The sequence below is a fragment of the Dermacentor andersoni genome, chromosome 1, assembly GCF_023375885.2.
Source record: "Dermacentor andersoni chromosome 1, qqDerAnde1_hic_scaffold, whole genome shotgun sequence".
NCBI classification, from domain to species: Eukaryota; Metazoa; Arthropoda; class Arachnida; order Ixodida; family Ixodidae; genus Dermacentor; species Dermacentor andersoni.
Window position 1 is genome coordinate 47,239,021 of NC_092814.1, and position 25,382 is coordinate 47,264,402.

At 47.5% G+C, this 25,382-nt stretch overlaps 1 protein-coding gene across 1 annotated transcript in view; it reads right to left on the bottom strand.

The window, feature by feature from the left end:
* The window catches only part of LOC129387972 (uncharacterized), a 95,847-nt gene that overhangs the window by 66,078 nt on the left and 4,387 nt on the right, over positions 1-25,382 (bottom strand). Inside the window, exons 2-3 of the mRNA XM_055077864.2 lie at positions 15,823-15,970; positions 13,004-13,250 (exon numbers count right to left, since the gene is read on the bottom strand). Of these exons, the coding sequence (XP_054933839.1) occupies positions 13,004-13,250; positions 15,823-15,970 (395 nt within the window). The remainder of the gene's footprint in view (positions 1-13,003; positions 13,251-15,822; positions 15,971-25,382) is intronic.

Below are 25,382 nucleotides of genomic sequence, written 5' to 3' on the forward strand. Positions count from 1 at the left end.
ATGGATTCAAGCACGAACGTAACTGCAACATCAGTGCATTTCCTCGCAAAGTTTAGGAATTAATATCTGGAAACTGGCTTCATCCCGAGAATTCGTTCCAAGTGGATCCGACTTGCGAACTCCACGCCTAGAATTTGTAAATTGCAATATGGACCATAAGGTAATTAGTTAAAAATTTAGTTTGTGAATTTTTTTAATGAGTCGATTATGCATTTCAATTTTTGCGCAAGTAATGTCCGCCTGTTCAAGTAGACCAGCTCATGAACTGGTCTACTCATGAACAGGCAACTTTTAAAAATATTTGAAAGTGTTCGGTGAAACACCCGAAGACCTTGATAGCGATCCTCTCTTGTCTCATGTACGAACCGCTGATGAATCTTATGATTTAGGGCAAACTGGAAATCCAGAAGGGCTGCCTTAAAATAACCAATATATGAAACTTTTGCGAGGTCGCTTTGGCAAGGCCTACTTTACAGTAGCGCGCAGGGCGGGAAGCTCTGTCCCACTTCATGCTGTCATATGGGACAACTTATACTGGATTACGATTAGGTTAGCCAGAATGACAGCAACATCTATGAAGTTGGATGATGAAAATGACTGATCAGCATAGACGCGTATTGGGTCCATATTCGTCTTATTAAATAATGGCAGCCTCTTTTGCTTCAGAGCAATTCTAGGGTGATTGGAACTGGTAATCTCGGAAAGCGTTTAAGGTAGTTTTAAAATTGTTTTTATAGATACCTTTTATCTTCATATGATCATCATCTTCACTTTCTCCCTCTACTACCGCTCCCCTTGCCCCAATGCTGAGTAGCAGGCTTGAACATAGTAGTTCAGGCCAACCTCTCAGCTTTTCTCTGATAATAAGTTTCTCACTCTCTCTCTTTCTCTCCGCAACATTTACCGCGCTCCTGACACTATTGCAGGCACGACAAACAAGAAAGATAAATGTCTTACTGCAGATGAAAGGTCGTCTTCCTATTGGAAGACGGCTTTTATGGGTGAACATAACTTCCGAAATTGTGGCTAGAGCTCTTTGTGAGGGCCAAAAAGACCAGCTGGTGATCGAGGATGCGGGAAAGTTGATGAATTTGCGCTCTTCGACAATCAACAGCGATGCACTTTGGGAATGTGTGCTTTTGGATGAGCACGATTGTTGCAGAAGTTGAGGCAGACCTAGAATTTCTATTGACTACCGCTTTCCTGACGGTAGCGCAATACAGACCGCAAATCAATGTACAAACGACACGAACTCTAACTTCGATCTCGCGCCATCGGTGACTTGTCTTCATGTCTGTCTTGCATTGTCTTTAGCCATGGACCCGTAACAACTAGCCCGGTCACAGTCTTGGTTATCCCAGACATTTGAATTGGAATAGCAAAAGTTTGGAGGACGGTTAAGCTTCGCCTTTAAGAATGGAACGCGAAAGCTTTCAAAGATCCCTGACTGCTTCTCACGCTTCCCGGCAACTGCAGCTTATGTAACCGTAATGTTTACCGGGAAATTCTGGCAGCGAACGCTATGCCTTCTGGTAGAAACGCGGCCTCTTGCGTGGGCCGCGATGGATGGATGGATGTTATGAGCGTCCCCTTTGGAATGGCGCGGTGGGTTGCGCCACCAAGCTCTTGCTATTATACTGCCTAATGTCTTACCTAGGTTAAAAAAGAAAAATAGAAAAAAAAAACCATATGAACTCCCACAACCAAATTTTCTGATCCCCTATTGCGAACTTTGCTTTTGTACGTCTCCGTTTTTTGTCGTTTCCCTACTTTTCTTCCACCAATCTTCCAATCGCCTCTTACTAATCTCTATTGCGGACATGTTTACTTTTCCACTGCTCTCGCTGAACCGAAGGGCTTCAAGGAGGCCAGTGGTACCTAAATCGACCGCTGGGCACACGCCTTAACATTCTAATAAAACATGCTCTATCGTTTCCCTAGCTTTACCGAAGCAAGCACATGCTTCTTCTTCCTTCTTATATCTCGCTTTATAGGTGCGTGTTCTAAGGCATCCCGATCTCGCTTCAAAAAGTAATGGGCTTCCCTTTGAGTTATCAAAAAATTGTTTCTTTCCTGATTTGTTTTTTCCCTCTTAAGTAGTTACTTATGGCAGGTTTCTTTTCCATCAATTGCCGCTACCCATGAGATTATTTCAGCCTCTCTGACTTTCCGCTTGACGTTCTTTGTTGCTGTGTTGCCCACCCTACAGGCCGCATACTTGCTGGTAAGCTTCCTAGTTCTTTTCCTCCACTGTGAATCAATGTTTTTCCTGTACAGATACCTCAACACTCTCCCCCCCAGCCGATTTACCTTCTTCCATATTCCTCAGTCGTTCTTCGTAATCAATTTTGGCGGAGGCGAGCCCATCTGGAGTTGTTGCAAGGAACCGGGCGCACTGCTTTATGGCCTTTGAGATTTGCGCGCGCAAATATGGGAGACGATGGCCGCTCTATGAATGGCAGAAACACTGGAAAAGGGGTTTGTGTGTTGTTTTTAGTTTTTGCGTAACAGAAAAATGTTTTCTCGTATATTCAAATTGCAATTCGACGTTGACCTGTCTGTAGGTTGTGTGTAAGTCGTACTTTACCATTTTTCTGCGTATTTTAGCTTGAGAAATTCAATTAGTTCAGTAACTCCCTTGCGCCACATACAGAGCCCGGGCGTGCGTGGTTCGAAATTCTTTTTGTCGAAAAGACGTCCGACGCCGGACACGACATGGGCACCTTAAAACTATCGCGTTAAAATAGACAAACGAGATAAATGCGAACGTAGAAGCGTGATGAAAGCGTGCACAGGTGCAGACCATGCCACTCAGTCAAAGGCGATCGCAAGACCTACTTAATAAACGCAGACACCTTCATTGCTTCGTGAACCGACGAGCAGTGTGGTCGGTCTCGAAGCACCTTCTGAATGGAGGGCGGACAATCTTCCAGCCGTGCCGAGGAACGCGCAGGGATTGGTAATGTCAGTCACGTTATTTGAGCTGCTAACGCGCCGACGACAGCAGTCAGTCAGCCAACTTCAGTGAGGTCCTGAGGGGGTTTAAGCCGTTGGAGATCGCACGCGGGGAGCTCCTTGGGCCGAAACCGTAGGCGACGCCCAAGTCGGGACGGGAACGTGGTGACGCTCCGCCAGTTCTTGGGCCCTCTGGACGGCCTTGAGTTGGAGTTTGAGGTCCGGGCTTTTGAGGGCTTCTTCCCATTCGGGCTCACTGGAGAGAGGGCCCTCTGGTAACGCGGTACATTGCCAAAACATGTGCGAGAGTGAGCAATAGAGTTCTGGGCAGCCTGGGCAATTTGCCGGGATTTCTGAATTGTAGTGGCTTAATAGGCCTCGTGATGGATACGAGTCCGTTTGCAGCATTCGAAACGCGGCCGCCTGCGCGCGCTCGAGTTTGGCGTGCGGGAGCGGGTATTTCATTCTGCCTTTTCGATAGTGTGAGGTAATTTCTTGGTAAGTGAGTAGCGGGTCATTAAACTGAATGTCCAGCCCCTCGGGGGCCGTGGGACCGTCGCGGCGGGCAAGTTCTCGCGCACGGTCGTGGGCCGTTTCATTGAGGTTGGGTTTTTGCGGGTGAATGTCTTTCCCCATGTGAGCGGGGAACCAGGAGCGGCATCGTTTGCACTCTTTTGAGCTTGCTAGTAGTATATGCGCTACCTCTTTCGATACGTTGCCGCTTTCGTAAGCCTGAATTGCAGCACGCGAATCCGTGAGGACATGGGTAAATGTGGGGTCTGCTATGGCGATGGCTACGGCTATCTGTTCTGCTTTAGCGCTGGTGGTCGATTTAACCGATGCCGATGATCGTAACGTTCCGTTGCCGTCCACAACTGCTATCGCGAAAGTTGATGTATTGCCGTACTGGGCCGCGTCCACAAATGCGGTGGCTTCACGATCCGCGTCGGTGCAGTCGAGAATCGCGCGGGCGCGGGCCCGGCGCCTACCCACGTTGTATAGTGGGTGGACGTTTCTGGGAAACGGTGAGACTCTGTAGTTGTCTCTAATTTCACTCGGTAGGGTAACAGCGTGCTCGAGATAGGGAGATGGGGAGACATTAGCTTCGCTTAGAATTAGTCTACCGGACAGCAATGAAAGTTTTTCCCATAAAACATACCCTGTTCGCGATATACAGTAAGAATATAAAGCCGTGAACAGGTGAGTGCTAGCGAAAAAAAAAGACATTTTTCAGACATTGATTGATTCCAGCCTTTGATAAGATTTTATTTAACATTAGCAAGACTTGCATGCTTTCTACAGAGAGAGAGAAATAGAGAGAAAGGCAAAGGAAAGGGGGTTAACCCGAGATTATCTCAGGTTGGCTACTTTCTACCAGGGGAGGGGCGAAGGGATTCGATAGGTGAAAGAGAGAAAAAGAATAAAAAAAATACGAAGACCACACGCGCGCGCACGCGCACGCGCACACACACACGCACACACACACGCACACACACACGCACACACACACGCACACACACACGCACACACACACACACACACACGCACACGCACACGCACACGCACACGCACACACACACACACACACACACACACACACACACACAATACAAAACTGTTTCACGCTGTCTGCGAAGGCATCCCTAGTGTTACACAGCGTCACCGTCCCATTCTACAGCTCGCAAAAAAGAGCGATTCAGATGACCCTGACCTTCCACGTGCGTCAAGAATCCAGTTTCCAACGTGTATCTAATTCGGCGATCTAATTAACGCTCGCAGCCAGCCACGTGAGCTTCATTTACCTTAAATGTTTCGAGAAATCGTTCGTTATTCCATCGCGTCACCAGATCTTATAGATTTTCTTCCACCTGCTTCTGTTCTCTGTTATCCTTTGTGCGTGCGTACGTGTGTGACGGGCACCTAAGCGCACCTAGGCTTTCCGCCAAAACACACGATGCATACTGACAGCTCTACTTATGCTCATCAAGAACGCGAAAACAAACCATAGCAACAGCAGAAAAAGCGTGCGGAGCTATCGTGACCCAGGAATCTGCCGTTGAGAATGTTTCGAGGCAAGAGCAAATATTCATGTCGGCGGAGTGTGGCGAATGAAAAACAAACTGATCCGGCTTAGCCTTTAGTCAGAAGCTAAAAGAAACTAGCAAAAAAAAAAATTGCGAGGAGAGCACTGGCATAAATACGGAGCGTGAAAAAAGCACTCTGCGATGCTCTTTAGCCTGCATTTGTTCGGCGGGTTTATTGAAAAGTCGAAAGCTGTTTTTACAAGCGGATTTTAAGAAACGGCAGCTAATTAACAACGAGTACGAGAGCCAAGCTAACGCCTCTTTGAAGAGAATAAAGAAGACAAAAAAACTATGACTTAAAATGCTCATCGCAATGCAGCTGTGTGTATGCGAGATCCATATATCAGGCCCTTCTTTTGGGACCCGAGTGCTATTTAAGCACCTAAGACTTTCAGCTCACCCGTGTCCTTGGTCCGAGAGCGCGCACCTCTAAGCCCAGGTACGCTGTGCAGCACACCGTAAAATACGATCCGTCAGTGAATTTGAACGAAGCAAGAAGCTTACCTCAGGAACGCGGTGAGGTTCTCTTTTTCGTGAAAACAAAGCGGCCCGTCCAAAGCCTACAAAAGTATCACTGGCTCGTGCGCGCTCAAAGCCGCTTCAAGGACGGTGCCTCATCATCGGCCGCGGTATGAAAGCCTCGCGGTCACGTGCTTTGGGCATAAATGAAATGCTCCAGCCGGTCCGGCTGTTTTTTGTGCGACTGTCAACGGCGCAGCGCACTTGAGCGTTTCGCGGCCCTGTGTGGCCATCTCGTTGTGGCGCAGGCACGCCGAACAAACTGCGCGGAAAACGCGCTTCGTTAAACTCGAACGCACCAACCACTCGTGCTTGAGTCTCTGATTAGACTCCCTTTCTTCTGCCGTCTCTCTCTTTCTAATCCCCATGCCCCGCCCGCGCCCGGCGCTTTCATTCTGTTCGTTGAAGAACAAGAAAAAAATTGGCTTTCCGGAGATTAATTAAGTGCGACGAGAACGAGGAGTTCGCCCGACGGTATTCTGTTGGCTCTCTTCGTCAACCAATGTTAGATGCAGCTTCTTGTAGATACATGAAAGTAACTAAGTAATAATGCAGCAATGGTACCATGACGTGTAGTTTCAGTGCACATGCGACGGCCATAGAAGTAGAGAGCTTCCTCCTTTTTCTTTCATTGCTTCGTTTACGTTGCTTGGCAGCAAAAATGTTTGGCTCTTTGCCATAGATCTTATTCCGTTCAATCGGGCCTCCGCCTAAAGTCGCCATTTAATCTTTTGTAGCTTTTTTGAGACTATTAGCAACTTCAATATGGGTCTATTCGTCAATGTTTTAGACTTTAATGACAACTCTAACAAGCACCTTTTACCCGGTGATGCACTCATTATCGCAGGTTCCTGCTCATTAGAGAAACTTTTCATGCGAAGGCGTAGCATGTCTCAGGCACATTTGATGCAAAATGTCTCTTGCGGCGAATTTTGTGAAAGCCTAAGCGAAATAACAGACGACTAAACCGATGTGCCTACGCTTTGACTGCGAAGGTTGATGCTTATGCGGGCTTTTCTTTGAATGAGCGAGAAAGGCAATTCCATGCGAAATCAGAACGGTTGAATATCTGTTCAGTTCGGAATATTGACATATCCACGTGGCAATGCCGGCTACCGCCTGGAAGGTGCAGGGCTAGGACTCGAATTTATGTGACCACAAATGCATAAATTGCGATTAAATGCACCTGAATACGTTAACGAACCTTAAACTGCTATCGACGCCAGGATTCTCCGATCGAATTGTTATTTGGTGCAGGATTACGTACACTCAAAATTCGAGTTAAACTTAATCGTCTAATATATATATATATATATATATATATATATATATATATATATATATTACTACACGCCTTGCTTTAATTTATATACCATACCGGATACGTTGAAGCTAAGGAAACAAGACAAACACGACACACGCATGACTTCACACTTCAAGAATATTCGTGCAACAACAACGCATGTTTCTCCCGCTGGATCCACACGAGAATGGAATGCTCTAGACGGGCTTATAGTACTACAGCATACGGTATATCAGTTTCTACGGTTATCACAAACAACAGTTTAGTTTATACGTACTGATGAGCTTGTAAGCGTATAGTTTTCACGTATACCCTATCCTTGCAACTTTCCTTTTTGCCTTAATGGCGCGCTTAATTCTCAATATTGTATTTGTTCTCACTGTGGTACTTATTTTCTAATTTACAAAGTTGCTTATGTTCGTATTGTGCGAACTCCTACACCTACACTAGGATTACGCATTGTGCATGCCTTCTCTTGCTTCTTTCTTGTTTGCTCTTTAGCCAACTGCATTCTTGGTCGTGTCAATTATTGTTGTTTATGTGCATTCTATCTTCAAAACCTCACTCCCGTAATGATCCTGCGAAAGCGCTGACAGCATGAAGAAATAAATAAACACACAAAACAAGAAGCGGAACAAAAGAGCGTCAACCGTCGAGCGACGTTACAAATGTCGAACTATATTTTGATCCGGCTCTATACACTGACCCACCGCATCCGTCGCACAACCTGGCGAGCGAGCGCAGCCAAGTTGTACGCGTCATCATTAGAGCGCTCGGACCTGTATCCTTCATTCGCGTGCTCTCTTTTGGTTCCCCCGGAACCCTGAGGGCGGTCGCACGATTGCCGCTTTTATTATTTTTTTTTTTCGGAGCGAGCGAGCGATCCTTTTACGAAGAATCGCGGCGTAAAAGGTACTCCTCGGGATGAAAGGAGAACGGGGAACCACGGTGCTCCACGCGACACGCCCAGGTGCACAGCAGTCCCGCCACCCTCGGCACTAACCCCGCGTGCTCACATTTTTCAGCCTCGCCGGCGTCGTCAGCCGCCGGTGTCTGAGGCGAGCCACTGGCTGGCGGCAGGGACGATGTCGTGCGGAAGAACCGATCGCGGGGCCCTCGGCGGCTGCACCGTGTGCGCCCGAGCGCGGTCTCGACGTTCCCGCCACTGCCTGTCGCGAATCGAGTGCCACCCCCCTCCTCTCTTATCGACCGCGAGGCTCGCACCCAGGCCGGAAGACGTGCTTCTCCGTGCGCTTCTTCAGAAGGGTCGACAATTGGATAGCTGCAAACAAGCCCACCGTCGAGGCCCCCCTCGTGACCTCTCGTTTAATCCTTCTTTTCCGGCTCAGTGAGACGGTGCGGTTCTTGGAAGTGCCACGCGGAGCGACGCGGCCCACGATCGCATTCGCCGTTTGTGGAGCGCAGGCAGCCGCAAGACGCACTGGCAGGCAACTGGCCCGCGGTGCCGCGACAGCGCCGAATGAGCAATGCAGCGGTGCGGGAGCCGCTGAAAATCGACTTTTTTTTTTTTTAGCAGAGACAGTAAGAGGCGCGTTTTTTTTTTTTTGTTGTTGTTCCAGAATTGACGTGCTGAGCCTTGGGCGCCATAACGTAAAGCTATTCGAATCTAATTCTATTCCATTTCAATTCCATTCCGAAAACGCGAAAACTCCCCATTTGATTTTTTTTAATTTATTTATGGTACCCTGAAGGCCCGAAGGCATTAAAGAAGGGAGTGGGAAAACGGGAAGCATAACAATGAAGTACGGAAAATGAACAATGTAGCGTGTTAGTAATTCTTAATTATACAGTACTATGCCTAATGCCTAATGTTTGTAAGTAGGACAGACAATGTAAACAAAATAGCATCTTGATAATTCCTGTTAGTACAATGTTAACCAGTGTCGTCTTTAGTCGCTTGTAAGTACGGCAATAAATAAAATAACACGTTAATAACTTCTAATTATACAATGTTAGCTAATGCCTTACGAAAGAGTGTTGACAACAATAGATACAATTTCACAGGGAAGGTGGTTCCACTGCCGTGATGATCTGAGAAAGAAAGATTGACTGAAAGTGTTAGTGCTGCCTGTTTGAAGTCCGACCTTATGGCGATGATCGATACGGCTCGATAGGTAATGAGGTTGAGAAATGAAGTTACTGTGAAGGGAGGAATGGTAATAAATTTTGTGAAACAGTGTCAAACGTGCTATTGTTCTACGAGATGCAAGTGATGGAAGAGATAGATTGTCCTTCATTGATGTTATGCTAGCGGTACCGTTATAATTTGAAATTATGAATCGGACGGAATTATTTTGGACAAGCTCCAGAGAGGAAATAAGGTTTTCATGGTACGGGTCCCACACAGCTGCAGCGTATTCTAATTTAGGAGGCAGTAATGACTGGTAAAGTAATAATTTTAAGGATGGTGGTGCTTTGGAAAACGTGTGGCGTAAGTAACCGAGCAGGCTTTTAGCTTTACTTATTATGTACGCAGTGTGAAGGTTCCAGGTTAGTTTACGTGTACGCATTACGTGTTCACTACTCATTACGTGTTACGTGTACATGAACAAGTTAAGGACCGCGCAAAGAGCGATGGAACGAAAAATGGTAGGCGTAACCTTAAGCGACAGGAAAAGAGCGGTGTGGATTAGAGAGAAAACTGGGATAGCCGATATGCTAGTTGACATTAAGAGAAACAAATGGAGCTGGGCAGGGCATGTTATGCGTAGGGCAGATAACCGGTGGACCACCAGAGTTACAAAATGGGTGCCAAGGGAATAGAAGCGCAAGTTAGGTGGGGTGATGAAATTAGGAAGATTGCAGGCACAAGTTGGAATCAGCTAGCGCAAGTAGGGGTGTGCGAATATTCGTAACGTTCGAACCACAAATCGAACAGTGTCCTATTTGATTCTGTCTTCGAATAGAACAGTCGCTATTCGTAAATTCGAATGTTTTTCGAATATTTGAAAACGTCAACTGCGCCCAATTAAACATAGAATTGGAGCGAAGAACGGCAAATTTGCCCTCTCGCGGATTTAGTATAGACATCAGAAGAAGTCCCAGTTTTGCCCGAAAGGCGAAGCATCGATTGCGATCGCAAATTACTAGACAGCTATACGAAGTGAGGTTAGTAGATTTATCGGCCATATAAACTTGTAAGCATTCGCTTACTAACTAAATTAACAAGCAAGGTGTGACGCGCGCACAAGCAAACATGAGCACATCTCACTCGATGAACGCGCACACTAGCTGTCAAAACGCTGGAGTGAAAGCGCGGCAGCAGCAGCGAACGAATTCACCTTCGTGCTGCCTCTCGCTTCAACGCGAACGAAGCGGCAAGAACACAGCGCACACGAAGCTATCAGCACTCGGCGCACTCTGTTTCCATCGCGGATCGCTTTCAAGATAGGCCCTACGCGGCCGTGCCAAACGCAGCCGCCGCCTGAGTAGAACGCCGACTTGCCCTCCCTCCGTTACCCGCGGTGCCTTGCGCGCGACGGAAGACGGCGCGCTTCGTCCCCGCTTTCCTCCCTTGCGTGCGCGAGATTGAGCCGGCATCGCCGGCTCGTCGCACACTTTCACTCGCACATCCAGCATACGGCGCGCAGCTACGATGTTGTCGCCCTTGGACTTCATACGGAACATCACGGCGACGCCGACGGTGATGGCAGAAATACGCCTTGAGGGTCCATATAATTGCCATCGTAATGAAATGATAACTTGTGTAGCGGAGCGGGCTACGTCGCTTAAGTAACCATGTATTGCAGGCTATATAGTGACCATTCGCATTCTTTGAAAGATCGTGGTTGCGAAGAAACTACTTGTTCGCACCTAATGGTCCGCTTGTGCTTTCAATAAACAACGTTTCATAATGTACTATGTAATGACAGAACGTTGCCGACATTAAAAATACTAGGTTTTCAACATGTATCGTGCTATATTAATTGTGATAACGGCTGTTAATTATTCGAAAACTATTCGATGTTCGATTCGATTAGCTTCTGGCACTATTCGATTCTTATTTGATTCAGTCTCAAAAATAACTATTCGCACACCCCTAAGCGGAAGACAGGGGTAATTGGAGATCGCAGGGAGAGGCCTTCGTCCTGCAGTGGAAAGAGGATAATGATGATGCTGATGAAGACTAATTAAGGGTAAGGAAGCCTAACGAAGATTCACAATTAATTAATTAGCCTAATCAGAAGTAAGTTACGTAAACTTAATTAAGCATAGTCAAGGTTATTAAGGGCACTTAAAATCATGGAGCCTATTTTGACTGATTAACGTTAATTTGATTAAGGTTAATCAGGAATAAATAATATAATAACATAATATAATAAAGGAAAAGGAAGATGGCTTAAGTCTAATTAAGATATTAGGCCTATTACTTTACTTAAGCCCAATGAAGAATAATAAGGGTAACGAAAATTAATTCACATTACCATACTTTAACCTAATTCAGAATAATTACGATTAATTAAGACGAGACCTTCGCAGTCCTGTTTCCCTGAGTCTTCGCCGTACCTCGTTATTGCTCACACTGTCCAAGCCAAGAGCACTTCGCACGTCTTTTACACTTTGAAATGGCTTCTCGTTCACTGCAGCAACAACGCAAAGGTCATTCCAAGTTGATTCGAAGTTGATGCATAGACTGTGCGGCGCCTAGTTTATGCGTCCTTCCTCTCGGTAAGCCTGGACAAGCTGGCGGTCTTTAATGGGCGGCTTGTCACGAGACCAATACTATTGCGCTGCGTATAACCCCGTTTAGACATTTATGTGATATCTTCAGGCTGTTTAAGAGGCACTCGAGACATCGTCATGTTACAGAATCACAGTTGACTCTTGTGCGTTGTTGTTCACTGTAGTGTTCTATATAAGTGCTTCTGAAAGAACTTAGCGTTTGACGCATGGAGAACACAAATTCACACAAGCGACGGTTATGGCATCATTTTCATTTTTTTTTATTGTATTCCTCCGTCGTCATTGGCTCGAACGCCGCCGCACCGTTGTTCAAGGTGCCACTGACAATTCGTCGCGTCGAATAATATAAAAGAATCGATTTAAGGTACGAGTCAAGATCTAAACGTCCCGTCAAAGAGTACCACGAAAAAAAAAATTAGAAAAGCATGAAAGAAAACGAATTACTCACTGTAAGACGCTGCGACACATAACTGTCTTATCGGCTCTCGGCAGCCAGTGAAATGCCGTTACGCTGCCGTTTTCGACAAACACAGGCCGTGCAGGCAGTGCCAACAGTTAGCGGAAGAGCGCCACCCTTTGCCCTCTGTTTTCGACGGCGCGTATATCTCCAACTTCGCTTCGAGGATATATGTATACTTGCCACGCGTCCGGGGGCCCCCGCTCTTATTGCTCGCGATAGTACGTATGCCTTGATTTCGCAGTCTGACGTTTGTGCGAGCTTTGAATGGGTAAGGCAATTCCACGCGAAATGAGAGCAGGTGAATACCCATTCAGTTCGGAATACACTTAAGATGATTACCTCAAAACTAGTGAGAACTACTTATGCCATCATTTTCATTTCTTTATTGTATTCCTCCGTCGTCATTGGCTCGAACGCCGCCGCACCGCTGTTCAAGGTGCCACTGGCAATTCGTCGCGTCGAATTGTCAGTACCTTGTTCGCTCAGCGGCTTCAATTCGTTAGTCGTAGCATGCGACGTAAAGTGAGCAGTTAATGATTTACTATGATTTTTGAAATTTATGTCTTTCTCCCCGAGTAATCTACTTTTTGTGCTACTCTGCCACAGGCGATATTAAAAAGAAGGCAGGTTAAGATTAGAGACACTGAGCAACAACAACAACAAAAACAAAATTAGTGGGCTTGGGTGTATACAAGTGTGTGGATAAGATATATTTATTGGCAGACTATACCTCTATATCTTTAGAAGGGCAGATACGGCCAGCGAGCTACAGTTCTGCCTGACAAACAATGCAACCCTGACAATCAATACAAACGTGAGGAAGAGGGTGCATTCGCGACGATCTCGTTCCAGAGCAACACCCGAGCCATGAGAGATGCTGAGGCGAGGAGCTCCGGGTTAATTTCGAGCACCTGGCTTCGTTATAAGCGCCACTTTCTATCTCCACTCTGTGCGCGCGTTTCGCATTCGCGAACTCACCGATGAGGTCGAAGAGATAGACCTTGTTGCGGAGGCGCTGTTCCATGCCCAGATAGACGAGCACTCTGGCGGCATGATGCTTCACGTAGCGCGCGTACTTGGTGCTGTGGTTGGTGTAGTACCACTCGTCCGATGGGAGGACCAGCTGCGTCAGGCTGTCCGGCAGCTCGGCGTCCATGAGCGCCGCGTGGTGGTCGGGAACCAGCGCCAGGGTCGCCACGATTTGGAGCACCAGGCATAGCAGTTGCTGCGCACGGCCACCAGTAACCACATGAATGCACCTCTACAGCTGCCGCCCAGCCTTCGTGCGATCTCGCCAGCGTCCGGCTGAGCGACCGGTCGACAGAATGGCTACGCTAATGTGTGCCATAGTAACCGGGGCCGAATGGACAGAGCTTTTCAATCGCAAATGCTCTTTGCCCCTGGCCGGCCGCCTTCGCTAATGATATGTCCAGCACCAACCAAGACGGGCTGAAATTTTCTCTGACAGACAATTGTAGCGTAACATGTTTTTGTGAATACGGGCCTTGGTGCCTAATTTCTGGTTTAATTGTTTGGTCTGACTCCTTGAGAGACTGAGGGATGAGCAAAATTATGTGGCTGAATCATTTCGGGAAAGAATGCGTTGGTCGATAAAACTGATTTTCGCCTGAGACTTGCTCTCGTATCTGACGACGTCGAGGCAGTGAGACATGACATGACGACATCGCCTTTCTGTATACGGCCGCCTCAACGAGTTTTACACTTTACACTACAATACGTATGCTTTAGGTGCGTTAAACATGAAATTGTCGCGAGGCCATATTTGCACCTATTTGCTTCGCCTACAAGTGAATTGAGGTCATTGAACGTAGTTATTAAGCTGCGTCGCCCGAACATTCGAAATTTCCACAGTGACGCCAGTAACGACACAGGTAACCACGTGCGGCCAATCAGTGAGCTGTGCGGCAACGTTACGAGAAAATAAATACCCTGGTGCAGGAAGAAACGCCAGTGAGCCCGCGTTTTCCCAATCGCAAACTCCCATTTGCACTAGCTGCGGAACGAGTGTGAAGCCGCTTTGCGGAACCGCAACCTGCGACTTTCGCTGACTTGTTTCGCGATAGGCTTCTGGGAACAGACGTGGCTTTATATCTGTACGTTTCCGACATGGCGTTTTTATTCAGCTATACTTTGGAGGTAGGCCACTCGAACGAGGCAAAATTTGAGCCCCTGAACTATACAACCAACAATGGGCAACTTCCCAGGAGCTATGTTTTTTCCGAACAAAGGTGAAATCAGATCGCGTGGATTTCGACACACTTCTACAGTTTGAACTTCACACTGTATTTCGAACACGGAGTAAGAAGCAAATAAAAAAAAAGGAAAGAAAAAGCAGGAAAAAAAATTATGGGGTTTTACGTGCCAAAACCACTTTCTGATTATGAGGCACGCCGTAGTGGGGGGACTCCGGAAATTTCGACCACCTGGGGCTCTTTAACGTGCACCTAAATCTAAGTACACGGGTGTTTTCACATTTCGCCCCCATCGAAATGCGGCCGCCGTGGCCGGGATTCGATCCCGCGACCTCGTGCTCAGAAGCCCAACACCATAGCCACTGAGCAACCACGGCGGGTAAAAAAAGCAGGGACGCGATAGCTGCTTCGTGTTCCTGTTCCCAAGCAAATGAACTTAACAACTACGGTGGATCGGCCACAAAGCAGGGTAATAAATGACTAGTGGTCTCCTCTGCAAGTCTCGACTTCGTGTACCTGTGCGATTAGCTATTCGCGTGAAACGATGTTGTTTCCTTTGCTTCTTTTTTTTATAGCTGCAAGGAACCATGCCTTTATGTAGCGTTAAATGTGCTGCTTGCTGATGCACCGAGTACCTGCACAAGCAAGGCCAATCTCAAACGCGATTGACTGGAGGGTCATGAAAGGAAGGTAATTAAATATTAAGATATAATGTTCCAATGCTGCACATTGAGTTATGATTGACGCCATAGTGGAGGACTCCGGAGTACTTTTGACTACCTGGAGGCTCTTTTATGTGCGTCTACATTTAAGTGCACAAGCGTCTTTTTCTTTTTTCTTTTTTTGCATTTGGCCTTCATCAAAATGCAGCTGGCATTTGAACCCCCGACATCGTGCTCCCCCCAGCCGCAGAACGCCCTATACACTAAAAAAAAAAAAAAAGTTTGCACTCCTTGGGGTCTATCTGGTCCCCAAACAATAATCGTTATCTTGCTTGCGTTTCCTTACTTGAAAACTCTGCGCTCGCTATTCTCATGTCAAGAATGCTATGCCACGCTGATAACGCGTATATCATCCGTGACCTGGAACTACGGGACGCCCAGCATTAGATAAAAGAAAGGCACGCACTATGTATGTCGATTATTTTTGTCTGGGGACCAGATAAGCACCAAAGAGCGCAAACTTTTTCTGAGAGTGCGATAGCTACTGAGACACCGTGACGGGTCTAGAAAGGAAGCTGCTTTTCTTGGGAAAAAATAGGGGAAAAGAAAGAAGAAATAAAGAATTTGAAATGATGATTGCCAAGACGCCACATAATATTCTAAAATTATTTCTTGCATTTGAAATTGTATACGCTTGTAAGTTGTACGTGGCGGTACCTTCATAAGGCAAGTCGGTATGCTTTAATCTGCGGGTGTTCAAGGATATCCGGCAGGATATAAGCGTGACAGAAAAGCCCACGCTGTCCGAATGCTTTATGAACCTACAGATGTCTTGCATAGTCTGTGAGCGAATTTCACAGTAATTGGGCGAGAAAGAGTCCGCAGGCGTTCCGTGCATACAAATGTCCGCCCTAATACTTACGGGGTCATGTGTCGAATCCAAAGCGTTCACCAGTATCTTGAGGTGGGCTTCCTCGACCAGTTTGTTCTGGACGTCGGTGTTTTGGCTCATGAAGAGGACGGCCCGGGCACTCAGAATCTGCAGGCAGTGGTAGCTGCAGTGGCGCCACCTGCAAAGACCACCCGAAGAGCGATGAAGCAAGGATACAACAACAACAAAACAACAACAACAACAACAACAACAACAAAAATCGAGAAACATATTCATCGCGAGAAGGCCGCGCAACAGCACCGCTATATGAGCGCTTGGTAAGAAGCCGCAAGTCGCAAGAAGCCCAACATCGATGCCCGAACTAGTGAGGCAAGTGAGAACAGCCGCCGGGCAATGATGCACTTCTAACGAAAGAGTGCCTTTGCGTGTCTAGGCCCTGAGAAACACACAGTTCGAAGCGCTTACGTTCGCAGACAGGAATAGTTATTCCCTTCACCTGTTTCGTGCAGCAACATCCTACCGCTTTCTAAAGCGGTCAGTGATATTAAAAAGTGCTCTTTTATGTGTTTTTGTGCCTGAACAAGACAACAGCCCGTACACAAGAATACACGCAAACGCGTCAAGTGAAAGATGTTTCCGGTCGGCATGGGTACGGAAGGCGGAATAGCAGTATGGTAAGCGAACATCGCATTGGCATCTACACGTTGGGTAGCGCATAGTACGAGCTGTGTCGCAAACCCGAGTGTTGGGAGGGCATATACAGAATGAATCCCTGCTGTCAGTGTCTGTAAGTGGCCGTACAAATACATCTGTGTGAGGACACTGCCGGGACGTCTTGTTATATATGCCGCTCGTCTTGTCGATTCGGGGTAAATATATGTTTGGGGCCTCTTTCAAGTTGCGTTCCCTTAAAATGCGTGTTTAGCGAAATGCTTGGGCATGGCAAGCAGTATAGTACGGTTACAGTGGTAATGTGTGGACTCTTTTACAGCCCTACATAGCAACAGACTTATCCCCGCTTTTTGACAACCAGCCGAAAACATTCACGCCAGTGACAATTTCAGTGCGCCATTGGAGGGCCACGCGTATTATTATTTCGTATTATTTGATATGGAAACAGATACACAATGCATAGAGAGGGAACTGAGAGGGGAACAAAGCCTCTCTGCTCCTTAGGAGAGGAGGGCGCAGAAAAGGAAGTTGAAGAAAAGGAGAAGGGAAGCAAACAAGAAAGGAAACAGGCAAGATGACAGGCCCCAAAGACGAAAATAAAGCAAGGCAAGTAAGGAACAAAACATATACGCAAGTCACACGAATTATGAAAGAAAATTTTAAAAAAAGCAAGAAAGAATTGTATTAGTTTAAATATACGAATAATAAATTCGAGATGTTTCAGAAAAAAAAAAACATCAGAGAAGACTATCGGTAAGTTCGGAAGTGCCCAAGAAGCGACCGCATACATAAGTCAGGACGGCAATGCAACGTATGTTACAGAGAAGGAAAGAAGCACATACATGGTGTCTGATGACGGTTATACGTCAACAAATTTATGGCCCGAAAGCATGGGCATGAGAAAAACAAGGACGATACAGCAAAGCGCAGATAATATGTTGGGAACTACCGCCATTGCATTTATAACTCAAGCAAAATTAGACACTGCAGCGATGCAGTTAAAGTAATAACATCTGCTCTGTTCAGTCGACACAACGTTGCTGCATTATATGTGAGGACAGAAAGCAAAAAGGAAAGCGAGTTGTTAAAATGAGATTTCTAGTAGATGCAACGCTCAACTGGAAAACTAATATACGTAAACCTATGCTTACGACAATGTCAAAGAATTCAACTCATTAAGGGCGCTCGATCCTTCAATGCTAGCTATGGTTGAGAACAGAGCAAACAGTAATTTGAGAAAGTGATATGCATTCTAGCAGAATGCCATGCAACGCAGTCTTGAGCAGGGTGACGCAGCCTATACAAGCCTATCGGCCGCATGTGTGCAGCCTGTGCATAACGATGCCCCCAAAAACGGAAAGAGTGACCCAATTCGTGTCTAATAAAGCAGGAGTTTGGCGTTTTAATGTTATTGCTTCCGCATAGCATTGGTTTTCGCATAGCGTCTCCTATTTGCGAAGATATACAGGTGCGCGCGCGCGTGTGTGTGTGCAAGCCCGCGGGTTCGTGCGTCAGGCCGAGCGGACATGTCGGTCAAATTCGCCATCTGCTATAAGAGGCATACTGCATTTGTTGCGTCGCATGCCTTAAAATAAGATGGCCACATTCAGGTAATCACACCTATACCCATGTCACACGGGCACTCGCGAACTCCGTTGAGCATGAAACTCCCTAATAGAGATTTACGGCAGTCGGGTTGAGGCCGTGCTACACGGCACGGAGCGAGCTTTCGACGGGCGCCGCGTGGGACAGAAAGGGCGATGCTGCGCTTACTTCCGCGTGCAGCTGCTCTCGTGTATACAGTCGCCGTTAAAGTAATCTATAGGCAGCCTTCTTTTTCCCCCCTTTTTTTAACGCAGTATGCAATCCAATAAAATCACAGCGGGAAGGTTTGCTGTATGTTACCGCAAGACTTCTGCTATCCAAGCCTAGCGAAGTTGAAAGCGATGCTGGCCACACTACGCTCTTGCTTTCGTGCGTGGGCCATGGAGGAATGAAAAAGTACCTGACCTAACCTAATGTTAACGTAGCCTAACGTTGCGAGACGGTCATTTGAGGGATCGCCCGATGTTTGTGCGCAGGCGCGAGTAAGAGAGAAAGTCTGGGGGCTTTTCCTGCTTGAATATATCACTCTGCCTAGGCCCTACGGAGGAGGTTTCTTAGCGCGTGTTGCATGCGTTTGTCCTTAGGCGTGTCGGCATTGCGGGGTGCGGTCGAATTTGTTTACGCTCGGACGCTGGCTGCCGGCGGGGTGAAATACCGCTGTGTCGGACAGACTGTCTCGCACCTGTGGCGCTCGTGCTAAGTCAGTTGTGCCGGATCATAGCTTTCTCGCGCCTTACGGCGTTGTACCTTGAAAATAACACCAGAGATGTTTCCGTGGGAGCAGTAGGGATCGTAGTAGAGGCCGGGTCCCGCGGTTTAACGCAAGGGGGCTGAAAGTCCACCCGTGACGCTCGATGCCTCTGCAGTCGCTATGAGAATACGCCACGCTACCCTAACGCCTCTTACGCTAACCTAACCTAATGTTAACCTAACCTAAAGTTAACCTAACCTAATGTTAACCTAACCTAACATTAACCTAACCAAACGTGGCCGAAACGAAAAGACAATTATCGTCACGGTGTAATCGCTGTGAGAATACGCCGCGCCATCGTAACGCTTTTACGCTAACCTAACCTAACCTAAGGTAACCTAAAACTAACGTAAACTTAAGCTAACCTAACGTGGGCGAGACGCAAGGCCAATAATCCTTACGGCGTTACATCAGGTAGCGGCGTTCAAGCATGGTTGCTAAGGCACTGTGCGTTTATTTCACTCACAGGGGACCACTCAAAAATGCTCCCGAAAAGTCGCGGACAGCAGCATACGAAAAGCCTGCCAAGAGCGAAGATACTGCACCAGGGGAACAGGCCGGGCCTCTACTACGGCCCCTACTGCTCCCCCAGGAAAATCAGTGATTTTCTTTTTTTGAAGGTAGAGCGCCGTAGGGGGCAAGAGAGGTTTAATGCGGCATGACTGACTCATCACCAGCGCCGCAGGCGCAACAAAGTCTGTCCGACGTACCCTTAGACACAGCGATCACCAAGTGCCCCGTCCGTGCCCACTGCCTCACTGCACGGACAGCCAGCGTCGGAGCGTGAAAAAACTCGACCCCACTCCGCAATGCCGGCGTGCCTAGGGGACAAACGAATACAATACGAGCACAGAAACTTCTCCTACGTAGTGCCCAGACAAAGTCAGAGATTCAAGGAGCAAAGTATATTTTCGCTCTGGCACCCGCTGGTACTCGCGCCTGCGCATAAACGTCGGGCGATCCCTGAAATGACCAGCTCGTGGAAAAACGTTAGGAGAGAGCATTACGTCACGCATCCAGCCTTGGCAAGCGAAGGCTCCGTGAAGCCCACTCATTTACTCAGTGGTGGCCTAACACGTGACCTCTTCCGTCTGGATCACGGAGCAAGAATCGAGATTTGCTGATACGTTTGGTTTCCAGTAGCTTTGCCGATGATTTTTATTCAGTGCTCGCTTGTTCGGCTGCATTGCCGTGGCTCTGCCTGCAGAGCGGGAACACTAAAACCAAACGCGCACTTTGACGTGCGATCACGTGTTGGGCCACCACAGGTTTGGCTTCAGTCCCGTTGCGCGATGCTCCCTGCTCTTTCTCCTGCCTCCATGGCGTGGACAGCGTGGCCTCGTGGGTCACGTTGTTCGACCGGTGCGCTTCGAGTTGTGATTCTGCGCGGTGCTATCGTGCGTGTGTTTGCGGTGAGCTCACATGTTTCCGGATGAGTGACGAAGCGGATAAACAAACGAAATGGCGGAACGACATTTCCCCATGCTGCGGCATGGCGAAGCATTAGTGTAGAGGGTGCAGGTGCTGATGTCCTTCAAACCAAATTAAAAACTCTCATTATGTGGCGTACGCCCAAGGCGAATAATAATAATAATAATAATAATAATAATGCTAAAATTTGTAAGTGAGCCGGTTACGACGCTATTATGAGCGTGGTTTTCTTCGCAGCTGTAGCTATCTGGGAACGAGAGTGCACCATCCAGCCGTAATTGGCATAGCCGAACTCACTTCGCCCAAAATCTCTATTTCACTCACTTGGCGCAAGGGAGACCGTGTGACACGGAGCGCAACTCCCTTGACGTAAATACGGAGTTAAATGGAGTTCGCGGGTGCCCGTGTGACAGGGGTATTCTTAGAAAGTTCCAACAGAAGCCCCAGTGGTAGCTAAGCGCATCCTTTCCACGTCGAAAACAGCCTATGAGGTACACAAGCTCAAGTGGGTACACAAGCACAAATAAAGGCGACTGTTCGTCCGGCCATACCAGTGCACTTGGAAACGAGATCACGGACCTCTTGTCAGGCCATTCGCAAGCCACGTGGACGCGTCTGTATGTTTTTTTTTCACCTGTGGGGAACTCAAACTACACCTAATAGATTGCTTTTCGTTTTAATATGAGCAAACAGTGCGGAAAAGTTCTCGTGCCAACAGCAGCGCCATAACACAGAGCCTAGCGAGTGCAAGGAACAATCTTCAGTCGCACATGCTGCCCCAATTTTGGGTCAGCAAGTTCACCGCTCATCTTGAGGCACATGTGCAGCTCCTGACCCGACTGGTCACCGGCGTGCTAGAACGTAGGAGCGCATGTGTTCCTCGCAGCGTGCATGACCATGTGAAGAGCTTGGCTGAGCGTATCTGGCTAAACATGCAAACGTTGATGCAGACGTGCGTCTGTTATCTTTAAAAACGTATAATGACATTTTCATGGCCTCTATAGACGGCGGGAGCATATTTTAGCACTACTGCATAGTGCCTTCTGGTCAGCGCTGGTCTCGCCATGTAAACTTTATGAGCTGCTGGGCTCTGTGATCATCCCTCACGGATTCTCTAAAGAAACTTGCCCACATCCTTGGAGCAGCGCAGGTTTATCTGATTAATTTGCGTGTAGGCCCTGATGAACTATACACAATAAAAGAAAGAGAAAAAAAAACCAACAAAAAGAAAACAAGAAAATCCAGAAGAACGCTACGAATTGATGTAGTTGGCCACCGCTTGGCCCTCTGCGATCAAGGCTATGAGCCAGCGGGCACACCGCAGGGCGTTACATGGGGTGATATGAAAGTCGATTTCTCTTCCCAGAGCCTCCATATTATGCTGAGTTAATTTTTACCATTTGTCAGGATGGTCGGTTGAACATACGCGTCGAGGCCTAGAACTCGGACATCTAGGCAAAACAATGTGATACCTCGAATTTTTCTTTTTGCACGAATTAGGATTTCCAATTTTGTTTAGTCGCCAGTATTTATTCAAGGTAGGCCGCCAAGACTAGCCAATATTTAAAAAAAATATTCTATTGATTTTACGCGCCGAAACCACGATATGATTATGAGGCACGCCGTAGTGGGGGACTCCGGATTAATTTCGACCGCCTGGGGTTCTTTAACGTGCACCTAATGCAGGGTACACGGGCGTTTTTGCATTTCGCCCCCATCGAAACGCGGCAGCGGCGGCCGCGGTTCGATTATGCACCGTCGTGCTTAGCAGCGCAATGCTACAGCCACTACGCCACCCCTGCGGGGCCCAAGCCAAACTCTAATCGACATGCAGGATACCGGATCCAATTCGGCGCGTTCTCTGCGCCTGTCCAGATAATAGAGAGCTTCACTTCAGGAGATGCATGCGGCTTGCGTACCCCAGAACCCGAACTGTGCTCTTGCTTGCACACAAGCGGTTTGCATACGCAAGCGGAACGCAAGGCCTCTGGTAGAACTCCCTGATGGCATAAAAGCCAACAGGCTCGACCAAATTTTGCCTCACTTGAACCTTTGCCCGCGTTCAGATCAAACTATTCTGCGAGCCTGGAGCGACGCTGAGAGCCTTCGGTGGGACACAATGGTGCTCCTGTTATTCGCGCGCGACAGTGCCTTATAGGACTAGGGCCTTTAGAACAATTTGATAGGCACCTTTGACGGCTGAATTGTCGGCACGCTAGCTAGGTGTGTCTGCATATCCCACGTGGAGGTGCGTGCGCACCCTTTGTCAAAAATGCACGGTCCACCGATACCTGCGGCGAAATCCAGCTCGAATCCTTATCGTGGGCCTTATATACTATTTGTCTAATGCTTCGAAGCTCCGGAGGAGCAGGATGGCGGTTCTCATCACCCCCATTCCCAAGCAATGAACAGGCAGCAGAATTACGATTAAACTTCTATACCACCCGTACTCATACAGCTAGGTTATAAATTCCTGTTTGCTTAAATAGTGCAAGAAAAGCGAAGGCAGAAGGGAATACGACCGGACGAGCGTATTATTTTCTGTCTTCGTCTTCCTTGTGCTATTAACGCATACATGCATTCGTACTAACTAGCCCAGGTTTCAACTATTACAAGCATGCATTCCTGCAAATGTTGTACATAGCCCTCTCTGCTCTGTACATGCAAATGTTGTACATAGCCCTCACTCCTCTCTTTTTGGCTTCCCGTCTTCCCTGACCCTACGACTAGTAGGAAGGCAAAGCCTTGTGCGGCTCTCCATTTTTTCACCCATTAATCGAATATTTGACAATCTACAGTATCATAGCCATCGTCAACGTAACGCTGAATGTGGTGCTTTTTTTCAGACTGCAAAAGCTAAGTTGAGTTCTCTCATGATCGCAGAAGGCAGTTGGCTCTCCCGTCACGAGATAGTTTACCTTGAGTCGGGCAGTTACAGTGCCCACGGCAAAAAATTTCTAAACCCTTGCGCTTCACCCCGCAGGTTGTGATTTGTCAGGCGGGCATTGCTTACCGATTCGTGTAATCCAGATAAAGTAGCGGTATTGCGCTATCCGCACGTGGCAATTTTTCACAAAATCTCTACAGCTAACAACAGCAACAACAAAAGTTTCGCGGTATATTGTGAATTTTATGGGGCCTAAGCTGTTGAGTGGTAACTTGAGCTTGAACAACTGAATGCCATACCTAACTACTTTAATTAGTTCATGAAGCGCCGAACAAGTGTTATTGCTTAATGACTTTTTTTTTTCCGACTACAGTACACAACTTCTAAGTTCCGTGTCCTCCCTGAGCCAATGCGCCTGGCGGTCGCTCTTGAATACACAAATATGACGTTATTCTGTTATAACGGATGGCTATAATTTCGCATCGTTCATCACCGATAATATTGGGAGGGAACAGACGAAAATTCAGCCTAGAAGGAGTCAATGCCTCCACGGAAGAACGAAAACTTACCTCTTCGTTGTTAAATTTGAGCGCGTTCATAGGAGTTGTGTACTTGAATGAGCAAAATTTGTAAGAAGGGGGTGAAACAGCGTACTCTGGTCGGTAGCGTTGGAGCGCCCCTTCCGAGCTGAAACTCAACATACAACACTCAACCAGGTTTGTGCAATTGATTGATTCAAAGATACTTGTGTGCTTCCTGCAAGCTTTGTTGGAAGAAACCAGTTTTTATGGACCACTAAACTGTTCACCGAGGACGTTGTGCAAACAACAAGAGGAGAAACACATTTAGCTCTTCTTGGGAAACACGGGATCCGCTGAACGAAGTGCTTGGCAGTCTAAACAAGCAGCGCGAAAAAGCGAGCCAACAAGCGCAGTCGTACGGGTAGAAAAACGAAGAAAATGGGAGGCAAGGCAATACCAGCGAAATTCGGCGGCTTGACGGGCTTCCTTCGTATTTTCGAAGCGCGCGCGCGCGACCGTCTACGCTGTGATATACGGCCCCGGTTGTTTCTCCCTTCATTTCGTTTCAGGAACGTGCCCACAGCTGATTTCATTTCGCTCGGCGATCTCAAAACAAGAAAAAACGGACAAATTTGGTGCTTTCTTTACTTCCTATAAATCTCCCAACCCCCGTCGTCGGACGTCGGCGCTCCTGGGTGGCTGCTGCTGCTGGCACGCGAATGAAACGCGACGTTAGAACTTTGACGCCGCCGCTCCGGCATCGCAGGTTCGGCGCGAAACGATCAATGACAACGGCGTCCGACGAGCAAGGCATTCGGTTCACGCGCGGTCGCCCGCGCTCTCGCCCTCCGAGTCACGTATGACTGACGGCGGGCGGCCTTTGATGGATGAGAAGACAATTGCGGCCGAAAGACGCGCCCGGACAGCGGGGTGCGCTCGGGTGAGCCAGGGAAATCCCGAATCTCGGCTTCACGTGAGCTCCTCGTTTTTTCTTTCCTTTTTCTTTTCTTTTTTTCTTTTTTTTTATTGCGCTGTTCGTTTCATTCCAACCGCCCTTCTCGTCCCTCTGACGCGGTAGGCAGACGGAGAGACTCGCCTTTCGGCATGGACAACGGTATGGCGGTAGAGAGGCGCTAGTCCAGATGGTTATCGATGTGTACATGCCGGAGGAGTACTGCACCCCCTATGGGATACTAGTCCTAAGAAGAACGAAGAGAGGAACTAGTATCGTCGAGTACGCACGCCTGCTTAGACTTGAATTAATTCAGACGAAGTTTTCAGGAATGAAATTGCAACAAGCATACCACAGCTCTAGCAGATGCAAAAAGAAAAAAAAAAAGATACTGGCGCTTTATATTTAGGAAAGCAAACAACTATATTTTGTTGTGCGTGCCTTCCACGGGGGAAAACAGGGAGCGTTTAAATAATGTGTACTGAAGCATTATCTGACAGGACGTACGCCATAGAAAATCTAAGGACAACATAATGCAAGCGGCCATCGAAGCATTTCACATTAGGCGAAGAGTAACGTACATCAACGTGCTTTCATGTCACTTCTTGGATGGAATTGTTATTAGATTACTGTTTTGATTTACGCTCATCATTTGAATCCTGGTTCTGCGTGGGAATGATCAGAAACGTAGTTTGCTTTCTTTGATCGGTATTGTTTTGTGTTGTTGGTTGGCTTTCGGTTTCTTTTATGATCTGTTGATTGTGGGATGGC